Source organism: Nerophis ophidion, linkage group LG05 (assembly GCF_033978795.1).
Source record: "Nerophis ophidion isolate RoL-2023_Sa linkage group LG05, RoL_Noph_v1.0, whole genome shotgun sequence".
Taxonomy (NCBI): Eukaryota; Metazoa; Chordata; class Actinopteri; order Syngnathiformes; family Syngnathidae; genus Nerophis; species Nerophis ophidion.
The window spans coordinates 42635412-42649777 of record NC_084615.1 but is presented as its reverse complement, the minus strand read 5'-3'; the positions used below and the strand labels follow the sequence as shown (position 1 = coordinate 42649777).

The window sequence follows — 14366 nt, the reverse complement described above, 5'->3', positions numbered from 1 at the left end:
TCCAGGGGCGTCACTAGAAGACTCCTCGTCCAGCGTCAAACATGAGTCGCTAGGTCCCGCCACTTCCGTTTCAGCCTCCTCATCTTCCTCCTCTCCCGCTCCCTTCTTGGGGTTCTTTTTCTTGCGAATGATACCCCGCCCCCACGATGGTCGTCTACGCATCTTCTTCTTAATATGACCTGCAGGAGGGGACACAAAAATAGAATAAAAAGAAAGGAGCGTTAGAAAAATGGTACTGGTAGATATAAACAATATTCCTGGATTAATGTTACATTCCAGGCTTGTAGGTGATAGTAATATGGTATGCAGTATAAAGTGTGTGCCAGCTGCAAAACTTGACCCTTATGTAAGTAGATTGTGTATATATACCTAATTATGTAGATCTGCACCAAAATGTAAAGACTACTTTCTTTGCAAACATATCATGCAGTGATGGCCGAATATATTGGCACCCCTGGATTTCTGTCAGACAATGCACCCCTTCTCCCAGAAAATTGTTTAAATTACAAATGCTTTGGTATTCACATGTTTATTTCTGTTATTAAAAAAAATATTTGACGTTCATAAATAAGTGGGCTCGTGTCTAAAAAGTGCCGACCCCGACTCTGGTACAACACAAAAAAAAAAAGTCAAAATTGTGTATGTGTAGAAAGTTTCATTATGAACTTTTTTAGGTTTTGCTCAAAATTGATTTCGTTCATTTAGACTCACTGAGTTGGTGCTTAACAGAATATTCATAGCAAAAATGTCTTAAGAAATACAAATAGATAATACTTAAATGGGAAACACTAAACGTTAAAGGTATATCACACCATCTTTAACGGAAGGATCATTGTAAACTGGTGCATTTTTTTTCTCTGCTCCTTTGTACTTGAGTGCGTGGTACTTTTGTTGTCTTTTTTCATAAAATCTTGCACTCTTCCATCTTTCTTGATAACCTCTTGAGGAACTCTGAAGAAACGTTTATCCTTTTGGCGTGTACCGCCGAAAACAACAAAAGCATATAGGGCACTTTTCTTCAAGAATGGCCGAATGGCGCCTAGTACCCATTGAGAACATCCGCTTGACCACAACGCATATTCAATGAGTCAGACGTGACGTCATTTTGAATCCAAACAATTATCCGCTACTACCCCCCCCCCCCCCCCCCCCACACACACACACACACACACAATGCTTCAGCTTATTAAATAGCTTTTTTTCCGGATTAATGAGATTCTCGTACCACCAATACATTTTACCTCCTTCCCCATTAGACCAAAGAAATTGCAGGATGGGTCACAGTCGACCAATTAAATTGTTCACATTAAATTAAACACACTCACGGAATCATTCCGTGAGCCAAATCGCGCGTTATACACTCAACCTCATCAAGACACGACAAAATGCTAAGGACGCAGCTCCAAAGCCGAAAGCGATTGATAAGGGAACAGCCACCGCACGGAACAGAAATCCACTACCACCACCAATTGGCCCTGAAAGGCCAGACTGCCGCGCACCAAAGAATGGGCCACAAGCCCATAGGTGACTGCATTGAGACGAAAGTGAAAGTAAAAACAAGGTGGAAAAAACTCAGAACGCAACGCCAGTCCCCTCAACTTTAACACCTAAAAAGACAACCCTGGTGGCTCCCAACGCGCAGGCAGCGGATGAGGACAGTGTTTTTTGGTAGATTGTTTGCCATGTTACAGGGACTGTCTTTTGTTCGATTTGTGAATAAACACAAGCGCATGTGTAAACACTTCATTTTTCAATCTGTAGAAATGCAACTTATAGAAATGTCCAGCCAAGCCAATAAATGTACAAAATAGAAATGTGTCCAGAACTTGGGTGGGTACAGCTCATATTTAGGTTAGCTCTATAGCTCGGATTTTAGAGGCCACACAATAGATATGACTTTCAAAAATATCCTAAAAGGAAATGGAATAGCAATTTTAAACAACTAATAACATGTGGTACATCTTCATATTACTTGGTTGTACTTAAAAGGGCACAATTTACATCATAGTGAGGATGCAAATAAGAAGAAATGCTGATCTGCCGTTTCTTTTCTTTTTCTTCTATGTCCCACTCTCCCGTGTGGAGGGGGTCCGGTCCGATCCGGTGGCCATGTATTGCTCGCCTGTGTATCGGCTGGGGACATCTCTGCGCTGCTGGTCCGCCTACGCTTGGGATGGTTTCCTGCTGGCTCCGCTGTGAACGGGACTCTCGCTGCTGTGTCTTGGATCCTCTTTGGACTGGACTCTCGCGACTGTGTTGTATCCATTGTGGATTGAACTTTCACAGTATCATGTTAGACCCGCTCGACATCCATTGCTTTCCTACTCTCTAAGGTTCTCATAGTCATCATTGTCACCGACGTCCCACTGGGTGTGAGTTTTCCTTGCCCTTATGTGGGCCTACCGAGGATGTCGTGGTGGTTTGTGCAGCCCTTTGAGACACTAGTGATTTAGGGCTATATAAGTAAACATTGATTGATTGATTGATTGATTGATTGATTGCATTTAAATGTGAACACTTGGTGTTCCTCATCGAGGACAAGTTGGAAAGGCACCCACAGACAGACACAATGGACAGGGCTAGATGACTGGATGGCAACGACGAGCGATGGTGTTTGGTGATTTTCTTTTAGGAAAGAATGGAAAAAGTAAAGCCTGTTCTCAGGAGCAAGACTCGATGTGAGGGCAAGATAGAAAATGTCAAAATGTGGCTGCCTTCTCTTGCTGCTCTTTTAGTGCAAGTGCACAATAAGAGGTCACGTTCATTAGACAGCAGAATAAAACCCCAATTGCCTTATAGACAGATATAAACATTTAAGCTTACAAAGACTACACTAATCGCATTAAATCTACTTGCAGCTATTGACATTTAACCGCGCTAACAATGTCTTCAATAAAGTATCTCTAAAGAAAACCAGAGTGGCACTTTGTATCAATCTCTTCGCAGGTTTGTCTGACTCATTTAATTGGTAAATTATGGCATGCAGGGCAATGCTGGCCAACTCCAGTCCAGTAGTTGTGGTAAAGAGTATTACAGAGTATTTGCCAACTTTCACCAAGAGCAAGTAGGGTTTTTAAATTGTATTCACTTCAGTTTTGAATTTAATAGCATCTCCTTTACAAATGTGCAATCCCGCAACATAGTGTCATGTAAATTAGTTACGATGCTTTTGAACCCATCCATCCTTTTTTACCCCTTGTTCCTTTTGCATAACAATTCTAAATTAACTAAGGGCGTCCAAACATTACTTCACTGTGATAACAATCTTTTTAAAAGCCTACAGTGGCCTCCTTTAAGTATTTGCCATTGTAATTCTGTCAAGGGCCATTGGAATAACAAATCAGGTAAAGAGGAATCTCTTTTGCATAATTATTATGTGGCAGCCATCCTGATTCTCAATAGGTTTTAGAAAAAATTTAATGTATTCATGACGATTCAAACAGTAAATTATACTCTTCTTGTAAGCTCATTGTCTGGACATTTGCGCCATAGTTACTGCATGGTCGCAATACAGATAGCTAAATACTTTGCAGGTTTTCCCCTACAAGGAACCGATTGTGGCGCAACCCCACGGCAACATTACTGCCGCCAAACCTTTAAAATAGATTTCCTTTTTAAATTAACACACTATTTTAACATTAAAACAAATTTAAGTGATATATTGTATGAATGGATATATATAGTTTATTATTTAAGTACTATAGGCTATAATAACTTTAAAAAACACTAACGTCTTACTTTTGAACCTCTGTTTGGACATCGCTGTGTTGAATGTGCATTTGTACCCGTGCGTCTGCCGGGCTCTTCTGTTTCCTCCAACATCCAAAAAGATGCATATTAGCTTCATTGGAGACTGCACATTGTCCATATATATGAATGAGTGTGAATGATTGTTTATCCGTGCCCTGCAATAGGCCATTCTAATTTAAGTTAGTGCGTCTATGAGCTAGTCTATTGTACATTAACATTTAGCTAACGGCATTAGAGCTCAACTTTCATACTGCATAATTGTATTGCTTTTTTCAGTTTATTCTAAATGATATTATTAATCTAACATGATTCCTACATGGATGTGCATTTCATGTGTATATATAATGTACTTTTTTTAGTGTAGTTAATTTTACAGTGACTTCACTGTGAAGAATATCAACAAAATACCTAGTTATTTTTTTCAAATCTAACTCCAAGGACTGTTTACAATATGGCAAACTAAATTGAAACATTCAGACAGGGCAGAATAAAGTGTAGCCTGTGTTACCTTTTTCATTACGCATTCAAGCTTGCTAGCGCTTAGCGCCATAGTTGCCAGGTAGTGATTAGCAGCACTAGCTATTAGCGTGAGTATTGGGCTCAATCCGAATAATCCCCCGCCCTCCTTGTTTTAGCCCTTCCCCCTTGGATTTGCACTTTAACCTCAATCAAGTGGTGTCCGAATTTTCCATCAGGTAAGAGGAGAGGGCCAAATATGAGGGCTGCAGAGCCCTTTAAATTAAAGTGAGCCAGGGGACATCCCTATGATATCAAGCGGGAAGAAAAGTTTCCAACATTACACTGTGCGTGCTAAAAACGATGGCAGAAAATCAACAAAGAGGAGACTATGAATGTAATGGGCTTCATAATTGATTTTCGTAATAATTACGCTCATGGTTTTGTTCAGATGTTAATTTGTTGAAACTCCATGTAAATATTGGCGATTTTTCAATTGATGGTTGTATTTTTTTTCCAATATAGAAATAATAAACAGCACAGCAACTTACAATAAGTCACTTTCTCAATTGTTTATCGTATGTTTTTACTGCTTACTACAACAAGCCAGCAACGCGGTTGAAGCTACCATAGGTTATTGCAGGGGTCTCAAACATGTGGCCCGCGAGACATTATGCAGCCCGCACTTTGATATGACAATTTAATGTTGGTGCGGCCCGCGAGTTTAATATGAACGGCGCTTGACAGCATCATATTTGCCCACGTCCCCAATTTTCCCGGAAGACCCCTAAATTTCAGGGCACCATTTCTCTCGAAGCCCCTGTCCATCTATGCGGTATCAACAATATTCAGGGAGTGCCATAATGGCACTTCCCTCAGCGCCCCCTACATCCTGAACTGGCAGCGTGCAAGCCCAGTTATATGTTGCATTTGGCCATGCAAGACGCACGTAAGTTATTGCAAGATTTATTTGATCAACAGCTACACAGGTCACACTGAGGGTGGCCATAAAAAAACTTTAACACTGTTACAAATAAGTGCCAGACTGTGAACCCACACAAAACAAGAATGACAAACACATTTTGGGAGAACTTCCGCATCGTAACAACATAATCACAACCGAACAATTACCCAGAATCCCATGCAGCCCTGACTTTTCCGGGCTACAATATACACACACCTGCTACCACCAACCCTCCACCCCTCCATCTTCCCTACTTGCGTTGGTTGAGGTGTTGTACAGCATATTGTAGCCAGGGAGAGTCAGGGCTGCAAGGTGTTCTGGGTATTTGTTCTCTTGTGTTTAAGTTGTGTTAGGATGCGGAAATTCTCCCAAAAAGGGTTTGTCATTCTTGTTTGGTGCCGGTTCACAGTTCACATATTTGTAACAGTGTTAAAGTTGTTTATACGGCCACCCTTAGTGTGACCTGTATGGCTGTTGAACAACTACGTCTTGCAGCCCCTGACGTTGATTAGGGACGGCGTGGCGCAGTGGGAGAGTGGCCGTACGCAACCCGAGCGTCCCTGGTTCAATTCCCACCTAGTACAAACCTCGTCATGTCCGTTGTGTCCTGAGCAAGACACTTCACCCTTGCTCCTGACGGGTGCTGGTTCGCGCCTTGCATGGCAGCTCCCTCCATCAGTGTGTGAATGTGTGTGTGAATGGGTAAATGTGGAAGTAGTGTCAAAGCGCTTTGAGTACCTTGAAGGTAGAAAAGCGCTATACAAGTACAACCCATTTATTTGCACAAGTCTCATACATTTTCTCGCGGCCTAGCCTCACCCGGTTTCTGCATCCAGTGGCCCCCAGGAAAATTGAATTTGAGACCCCTGGGTTATTGCTTCTGAATACCGCATTCCCTTTTTTCTGCCTCATCAGTAATGTAACACGATGCACGATTGTAAAAAGTCTGTAAGTTACATTCCCACTTTGCGCACTTTGCGATTGCTGTGTGTCAGGAAACACACGTTAGACCAATGTGTAACGCCATAACTATCTGATGCGTTTTTTTCCACAGGAACACGCATCAAACTGATCCCTTTCAGGAACGACAACTAGATCTGATTTCTTTTTGATGTAGACAGGTGAAAGAAAAGAAGAGCACAACTAAAGCCGAAAATCCCGTCAGACGGCATCTTGAAAGCAAACTAACATTTATCGTACCTGCTTTACGTCATTGCTGGCAACCGGCAAGGTTGATGACACAAGAAAAGTCGAGTCACATCCAAATTCCTAGGGATGTACATTCAACCCTTCGCCATGGCACTAATCTCTAAAGTCAAGAGGGAAGGTTAAGAAGGGAGAAGGTGGAAGAGAGAAAATTCGGAGTGAGCCTTAGTATCGACTGCTAGATAGCCATCAGCACACTTTTTTTCTTTTCCAGGAAATGACCAATACCACCAGTTGGTGAGTTTATTGAATTGTGGTAATCAATCACGGTTTTATGATAATTTTAATTTATAACAGAAATAATAACCATTGGGAGTTTCATAGCGGTTTATCATGAATACTGTTAATCGTTAGATTCCTACTCAAACTGGGAATCAAACATGTATCTTGCGGACAAGATTCAAACATCGGCTGCTGGTAGACTGACGCTTTGTGTCAAAGTTCAGCTTTTTTGGGGGATTATAAACCATCGTTAAATCAGATGTATATGCCGTTTTATCCATCGAGGACCCCATACAGAACAGCTGAATGATGCGGATACCACTTTGCTATATGAAATATGTTCAAACTAATTTAATTTAAATCAAAATGTGCTGAAATATTTATAAATGGCCAACTAACTCTTACAATGTCTATGCCATTCAACATCTTGTGGCCCTTCTTTACAATGTGCTAATTAAGGCTGTGCAATTTGCAGGCCAATGCAAAACAAGCTTTGGACCACAAATGGCTTCAAGGGTCGGACTTTGGACATCTCTGCATTAGAGAGAAAAAACAAGCAGAACAACCGGCGTGCAAACAATATATATCTCTTAGCTGTTAACTGAACTCCACAAATTTTCCTTCCATTCTACACAGATGTCTTCTTCCATCCAATGTCTTATTCACACAACGAAAGACAAAATCCCAGAGGAGGTTGGGCTTGCAGGGGTTAGCTATCACCATCAATGATATGTAGCAGGCACTCAAGAGAGAAAAAAGGTGAGAGAGTAGCAGCAAATGACTTGTCATAGACAGCTCTTAAATGATGCATGAAAATTGTCAGAGCATGAACAGCCAAGCACAGAGGGGGAGATGGTGCTGGTGAGGTGAAGAAGGGTGCATGATGGCATAAAAGACCCTAGTGCCAGTGTTCTTTTGTAATAATAATTAAAAGTGCCATCATATTTACCCGGCCCGTTTTGTGTGCTCAAAATGAGAATGCTCGGATGAATAACAGCTTCCAAGCGTACACAGAGGGCCTCGCAGATGAAATTCCACACTAGAATCCAAAGTGCCATACCAGCAAGTATTAAGTCGATAAATCATTCCAGCGAGGCCAAAGTACGACTTCACATGTTGTGAATGCCTCGGTGTGCAGTTAAGTACAGATTGACTGATTTTGACTTAATTATTTCATTGAATTACCGCTTCAGTGATGCTTATTAAACTACGGTCATGTAAGAAAAAAAAATGGGACACTACATGACTGTAAATGACATTTGTGGCATATTGGTATACATATCACACAACCCCAAAGTTTTAAACGCATTACACATATGATTAACGACTTGCGTGCACCTGCAAAAACGCTCTGCTATAACGTTTTTTAACCAATCTTGCTCAAATCTTTTCACACACATGATTTTCAGTTTCTTAGAGATATGTACAAAATTTCCTGGTGGTCGGGCTAAAGAACGTTAAAGTTTCAGCGAATGTTTTGCATAGTGGATTGAGCTTTTGGAGAATTTTCACCTTGTGAGGTATTTGTGAAAAAATACTAGCACAAGCAACAGAGTAAGGGATGCATGTTTTGAAACATGTTTTAACCTTAACTGGTTACACCATGGAGTGGTAACTAAATGGCATGTAGAGATGAAACACTTGCCTCTACTTGAACACGGTACTGCCTCAAAATTAAAACAAGCTTAAATTAAATATCCAATGACACATGCAGGTGAGTAAATCACATGTTGTCTAGGTCAATGTGTCATACAAGGTTAAGGACCAGCAAGACCCTCTCTACCTGTCATTTAGGATGGTGGCGTTATTTTCGAGCGGGGCACAAAATGACTTTGAGGACCTCTTGTCAGCATGCTCTCAGATACAGTATATTGAGGTTACGAGTTCAGTCTGGTTGCTTATTATCAAATATTTTGATAATAGAAGCTTAAGCTAAGGGGAGATTTTTAACATTTGTCTTAAATGCAGAGCTTCTCTTCCAGACTACATATGGTTTTCACTACTGAAAACCTCAAAAGACACAAATACCATGATAGGAACAGTACATACAGTAATATGAGTATTTTGGTTTGTTCTCAAAAACTGCAAAACTGATGTTGATTGGTATACTATTGTTATTTTGCGTTCTAGCTTGGGAAAACAGCCAACCTGCTCATATCACTCCAAATTCACGCAAATACGCCTCTCCAAACCTCAGTGTTTACCGGATTTCTTTGTCTACCTGAGTGCCGCATGTATCCGCGCTATTTCAATGCAAGCATATGTTTTCATGGCAATGAATCACATTATTGCCCGGCCCCAAAAATGGCTTACTCTGTGATTCAAAATTAATTCACACATAGGACACAGGGGCAAACAGTGTCTATTCATGCTGGCGGGAATACACACGTTTCAGGGTCAGTGGACAACAATAGCAGGGGGCTGTTTTGAGTATGTGTTGACTTCTGTAATGTAGTAATCATTAGGTCCCACAGTGCATAACTGATTTTAAATTCCCGTGGATCTTGGCAGAGAAAAATACAAAATTTTTGGGATGTATGAAATTTTGTTTGTGAATACACAAACCTAAAATGATGTGAATTATGTTTTTACAGCCTACATTTTGCTTCAACTACACCAATTATACCATGCTTGAGCCCAATTCATATAAAGTCCACCACCTTTTGTCTCGTGCAATGGTTCTCATTTGTTCTGTTGGGATTCCGCTGACTTGAAATACTTTTGAGAAGCTGATAAAAAGTACTTATCTGTAAAAACTCATCTAAGGAGTTGCTGGCACCAGCATTCTACATACTATGGATGTCACGGTATGAAAATTTCTTATCACAGTAATTGTGACCAAAATGATCACGGTTATAATTATCGCAGTATTTTTAAATGTGCTCAAAATTTTCTAAAAGTATTTATACTAAAATCCTTTAAGCAAGTATAATTTAAAACAAAAACAACACATTCAAAATGATTTATTTTCTAAGAGAAACATTATTGTAGATAAAAACACTTTCATGGACCTCAAGTAGAACTTGAATGTGCATATGAAAGAAACAAAAGCATTGTAAACTAAGTAATATGGCAAAAAAATTAAATAAAATGATTCAAAAAAGTTTAAATTTTGTGCAAGATAGCACTTTATGGTCACGAGATTCAAAAATATATATATTTTTTAAGAATTTTAAAAATGGCACCTGATGGCCATAAGACATAATTGCACTCTTTGTCCATATTGATAAAAATAGTGTTCATGTATGAGATATGGTCTTATAGATAGGGCTGCCAATTATGGCCAAAAAAATAAAGACTATTTTTATCAATATTGAAATCATGATTACAGATTGTTAGATAAAGCGGTGTTTTGGTGCGCTGTGAATGTAATGCCATCATGTAATTTGTATTGTCTAATAAAAAGGCTGTAGATAAACGTTATCCATATACTTAAAGACAAGTATTTGGGTTTTTTTGTTGATTAATAATAGCAACGTGTCAGTTTTTTCTCATTACATGATGTCCTTATCCCTGTTTTAACATTTTTTTATTTATGTACATTTGTATTTACATGTTAATGCTGTATCAGAACAGATCCATTAAGTGGTTGAGCAAAAATATGTCATATAGGAATTACTTTACACCATAAAACATTAACAAAATTCTGTGACATTATTTTTTTTTAAAGTAATACTTTTGTGACATGAAAAAAACAAAAAATGGAAAAAAAACATGGTGTTTACATTTTGATATCACTATAAAACTCAAGGCAGTTTGGCTAATGAACATGAAGTCTAAAACAAGCTTTGTTCTCTAACAACACCTCCTAGTGGTTCAGTGCAATAGTTTCACCAACAAAAATAAAAAGGAGTGATACCTCTCAAACAATTTTCACAGCTTGCGTTGAATTATATGTAATGAGAAAATATTATAGCTAGTATTTATGTTATTTGAACACTGATACAGTTTATAAACGAGTTGTGGCAACGTTCCCTTTTATGCACGGTTTGAGGCTGCAAATTCAAACAGCAGCCTTAATGGCATCTTAAAAGAGGGTAAGAGGGTATAGCCACTGGCAATGGTGACCCAGCATTCAGAATAACAGAACATGACGTGAGGAAAACCTTTAAGAGGGTGAATACCAGGAAAGCCACAGAGCCAGACGGCATCCCCGGTTGTGTCCTAAAATTCTGTGCTGACCAACTGGCACCGTTATTCACAGACATATTCAATCTGTCCCTTGAACAGTCCGTCATCCCCACCTGTCTTAAAAAATCCACTATTGTCCCTGTTTCAAAGAAATCTGTCCCAGCCTGCCTCAACGACTACCGCCCCGTAGCCCTCACCCCCATAGCCATGAAGTGGTTTGAGAAGCTAATCAAAGACCACATATGCTCCTCCCTTCCCTCCACTATAGACCCCCTGCAATTTGCATACGGCCCAAACAGGTCAACTGACGATGCACACATGTTGCATACCGCCACGACACACCTGGACAAAAGGCAGGGGAACGATGTGAGAATGCTGTTCATGGACAACAGTTCAGCATTCATCACCGTAGTCCCATCCAAACTTGTCATCAAGCTCAAGGACCTGGGCTTGAACTCAACCCTCTGTCAGTGGGTCCTGGACTTCCTGACAGGCAGACCACAAGTGGTGAGAGCAGGGAACTGCACCTCATCACCCATTATCCTCAACACTGGTGCCCCCCAGGGCTGTGTTCTAAACCCCCTCCTTTATTCACTCTACACACATGACTGTGTGGCTAAAAACACCACCAACTCCATTGTGAAATTTGCTGACGACAAAGCTGTGGTGGGCCTGATCTCCAGAACGATGAGACGGCCTACCTGAGTGAAGTGACGAACCTGGCACTGTGGTGTCAGGAGAACCACCTCACCCTGAACGTCAGCAAGACCAAGGAGATCATAGTGGATTTTAAGAGACGGGAGGCAAGGAACTACAGTCCCCTTAGCATAGAAGGGACGCCGGTCGAGAGAGTGACAAACTTCAAATACCTTAAAGTGACAATATTAGAAGACCTCTACTGGACCACACACAGACTAAGTGGTGAAAAAGGCACGACAGCGTCTGTACTTCCTCAGGAGACTGAGGAAGGTCAAGCTAAACCACAAGATCCTAAGAAACTTCTACTTATGCACAACAGAGAGTGTCATGACTGGAAACATCACCTCCTAGTATGGGAATAGCACCGCACACGACGGCAACAGACTGCAGAGAGTGGCCAGATCAGCCGAGCGCACCATCGGAGGTGTGCTCCCAACCGTCTGCAACATCTACACCAGGCGGTGTAGATCCAAGGCCAAGAGGATTGAGAGGGACTATAGCCACCGAAGAAACTGCCTCTTCTCTTTGCTTCAGTCAGGCAAGCGCTACCGGAGTCTCAAGGCCAACACGGAGAGACTCAGGAAGAGCTTCTATCCCCAAGCCATCAGACTGCTCAACTGCATCGCTGATTAACACTTATCACAATTGCACAAAACTGTACGCACAAGATCACTTTACTTACCACTGTAATTACCGGACTACAAAACTCTTCACTCAATGATTGTAAATAATGTAAAATATTATGTAAAAACACTTTACATACCACTGTAATTACCGGACTACAATAGTTTTCATTCAATGATTGTAAATAATGTAAAAATAATGTAAAAACAAGAGTATAAAGAAGTCATACTGTTCCATTACTTTTGTTCATACTACTGTCACTACTCAACTGCCAAAGAACTGTAGACACCTTTATATTTGTTCCTTCTTATACTGTATATACTGTTACACTATTTGATATTGCACTGGTACTGTATTTGACTACTGTTCTTCTACTTGTACTGATACTTCTACCATAACTTCTGTGACTAATTGTGCAACTTAATTGTCTTGTAATTAATGTACATCAGAGCTATTCAAGTTTTTGTATTTTTTTGTATTTAGTGTATTAGATTCTGCAACTAGTGTTTGGATCCCACTGTACACAGTATCTGAAGAGCATGGAGAAAAGCATTTCACTGTGGTGTAGTCTGCATGTTACAAATAAACTTGAACCTTCCGACACATCGACTGCTGCATGTTTCCTCATGTCATTAATTCTCAGTCACAGCTGATGGACGCTGTGTTGAAAAAAATAAAAGCAACATCAATTAGTTTTCTCCTTCGCTGTATACTTTTACAGTGGGACACATGGTCAATCTGTAATATTGTTGACACCTGTCGCCATCTAAAAACAGCTTTGCGCTCTTAAACGCACGCCGAGACTCCACGAAAATGAAGCGAGGGAAAATTAATTTAAACCAAGCGCTCGGCTCGGTCTATTCCGTGGGGAAATTTCCGTGGCAAAGTCCGTGTAGTTTGTTCCGCCATGATTTTCAAGCCAAACAACGCTAATGTGCATGCGCCAGCGCTGCTGTGACATTGTTTCCAGGAAGTAAGCAATGTTGCCTAAAATGCATTAATAAATTATGGTTTTTCGGTAATGAAAAATGTAGACGGTATTACTAACTAAGGCCATGATCTCATGACAACAACGAACAAAAAAAACGTCAGACCTAATTTTTCCAACTGAGAAAAAAAATACACTAAGATGTTTAATGTCTATTTACGTGAAATGTTTACCTCCAGAAATTAGTCAATTTAATTTGTTGTTTATTTATTTAGGATAAAGTTATTTATCTTCCAATTACAGTACATTGATAAACAATTCTACAGTAATGAGAAATCCTATTTTGGTAACACTTTAGTATGGGGAACAAATATTCATCATTAATTAGTTGCTTATTAACATGCAAATTAGTAACATATTGGTTTTTAATTAGTCATTAAGTACTTATTAATGCTGTATTCTGAATGGCCTTATTATACAACCAGTAAGCCATTGACTAGGAGTCTTCCCTCAATAACCTCAGAATTATTGCTTATTAGTAACCTTAACCCTTATACTAACCCTTATATGTTCCCTTAGTCTCCCGTCCAAAGGCAAAACCTACTAACCCACTTCTAGCTGATTTTGAGAAAACAAAGGAAAACCAATCTATCTTGATGTTGTCTTACAAAGATCTACAAAGTCATCAAACCTATAGATGTTTTCTTGAGCTTTCATTTTCTTGCCGATTGAGCCATGGATTGAATCTGCTCTCATGAACGTGTGCCCTTTCTCCAGATATTTTATCACAATCTCGGGTGGGCCCCATTGGGCACATTGGGCAAGAGCCGTGTACAGAGTCCAGTTTTTATTTTGACCTCCACAGTTATCTGCCCTAAAGAGTATGCGAGGGGAAGAATCAAGAACAATACATTTAATGAAGGTGCTTGCAACGTCCTGGCCCAATCTTCCAAATATCCCCTCGTGCCATAATATCACAAAATCAGGTTGACCGTCGGCCCCCATTCGTGCAAATGTCTCATTAAAGACAATAAGGCGACTGACAAAGAAGCTCCGATTGGTCCCTTGAGATACTAGGTTTTTCTGTTGTATCTACAAGGTTATGTGGTAGTTGCTAGATCCTGCCATGCGCGTAACAGCTTACTTACGGAACAAATTACAATATCGCATACACTAATGTAAAGCATATCACCTAGGAACTCCAAAATTATTATCAGCTCAGTTTTGACCAAAATTGAGTTATTGGGTTTTGCCTTTGGACGGGAGAAGTGTCCAAATAACTCCAAATGAAGTCTTTGTTATTTTAATAAGCAACTAATTATCGGTGAATATGTTCCCCATACTACCCATATTTTCTATTATTTTAAATGGTTATGTATTAGGATT

General features: G+C 40.0%; 1 protein-coding gene across 2 annotated transcripts in view; it reads right to left on the bottom strand.

Moving 5' to 3' along the window:
- The window catches only part of atad2b (ATPase family AAA domain containing 2B), a 131541-nt gene that overhangs the window by 33366 nt on the left and 83809 nt on the right, over window positions 1-14366 (bottom strand). For both annotated transcript variants that reach the window (XM_061901005.1, XM_061901006.1), the window contains exon 25: window positions 1-179. This exon is cut by the window's left edge and continues 541 nt beyond it. In XM_061901005.1, coding sequence (XP_061756989.1) covers window positions 1-179 — 179 coding nt within the window. The remainder of the gene's footprint in view (window positions 180-14366) is intronic.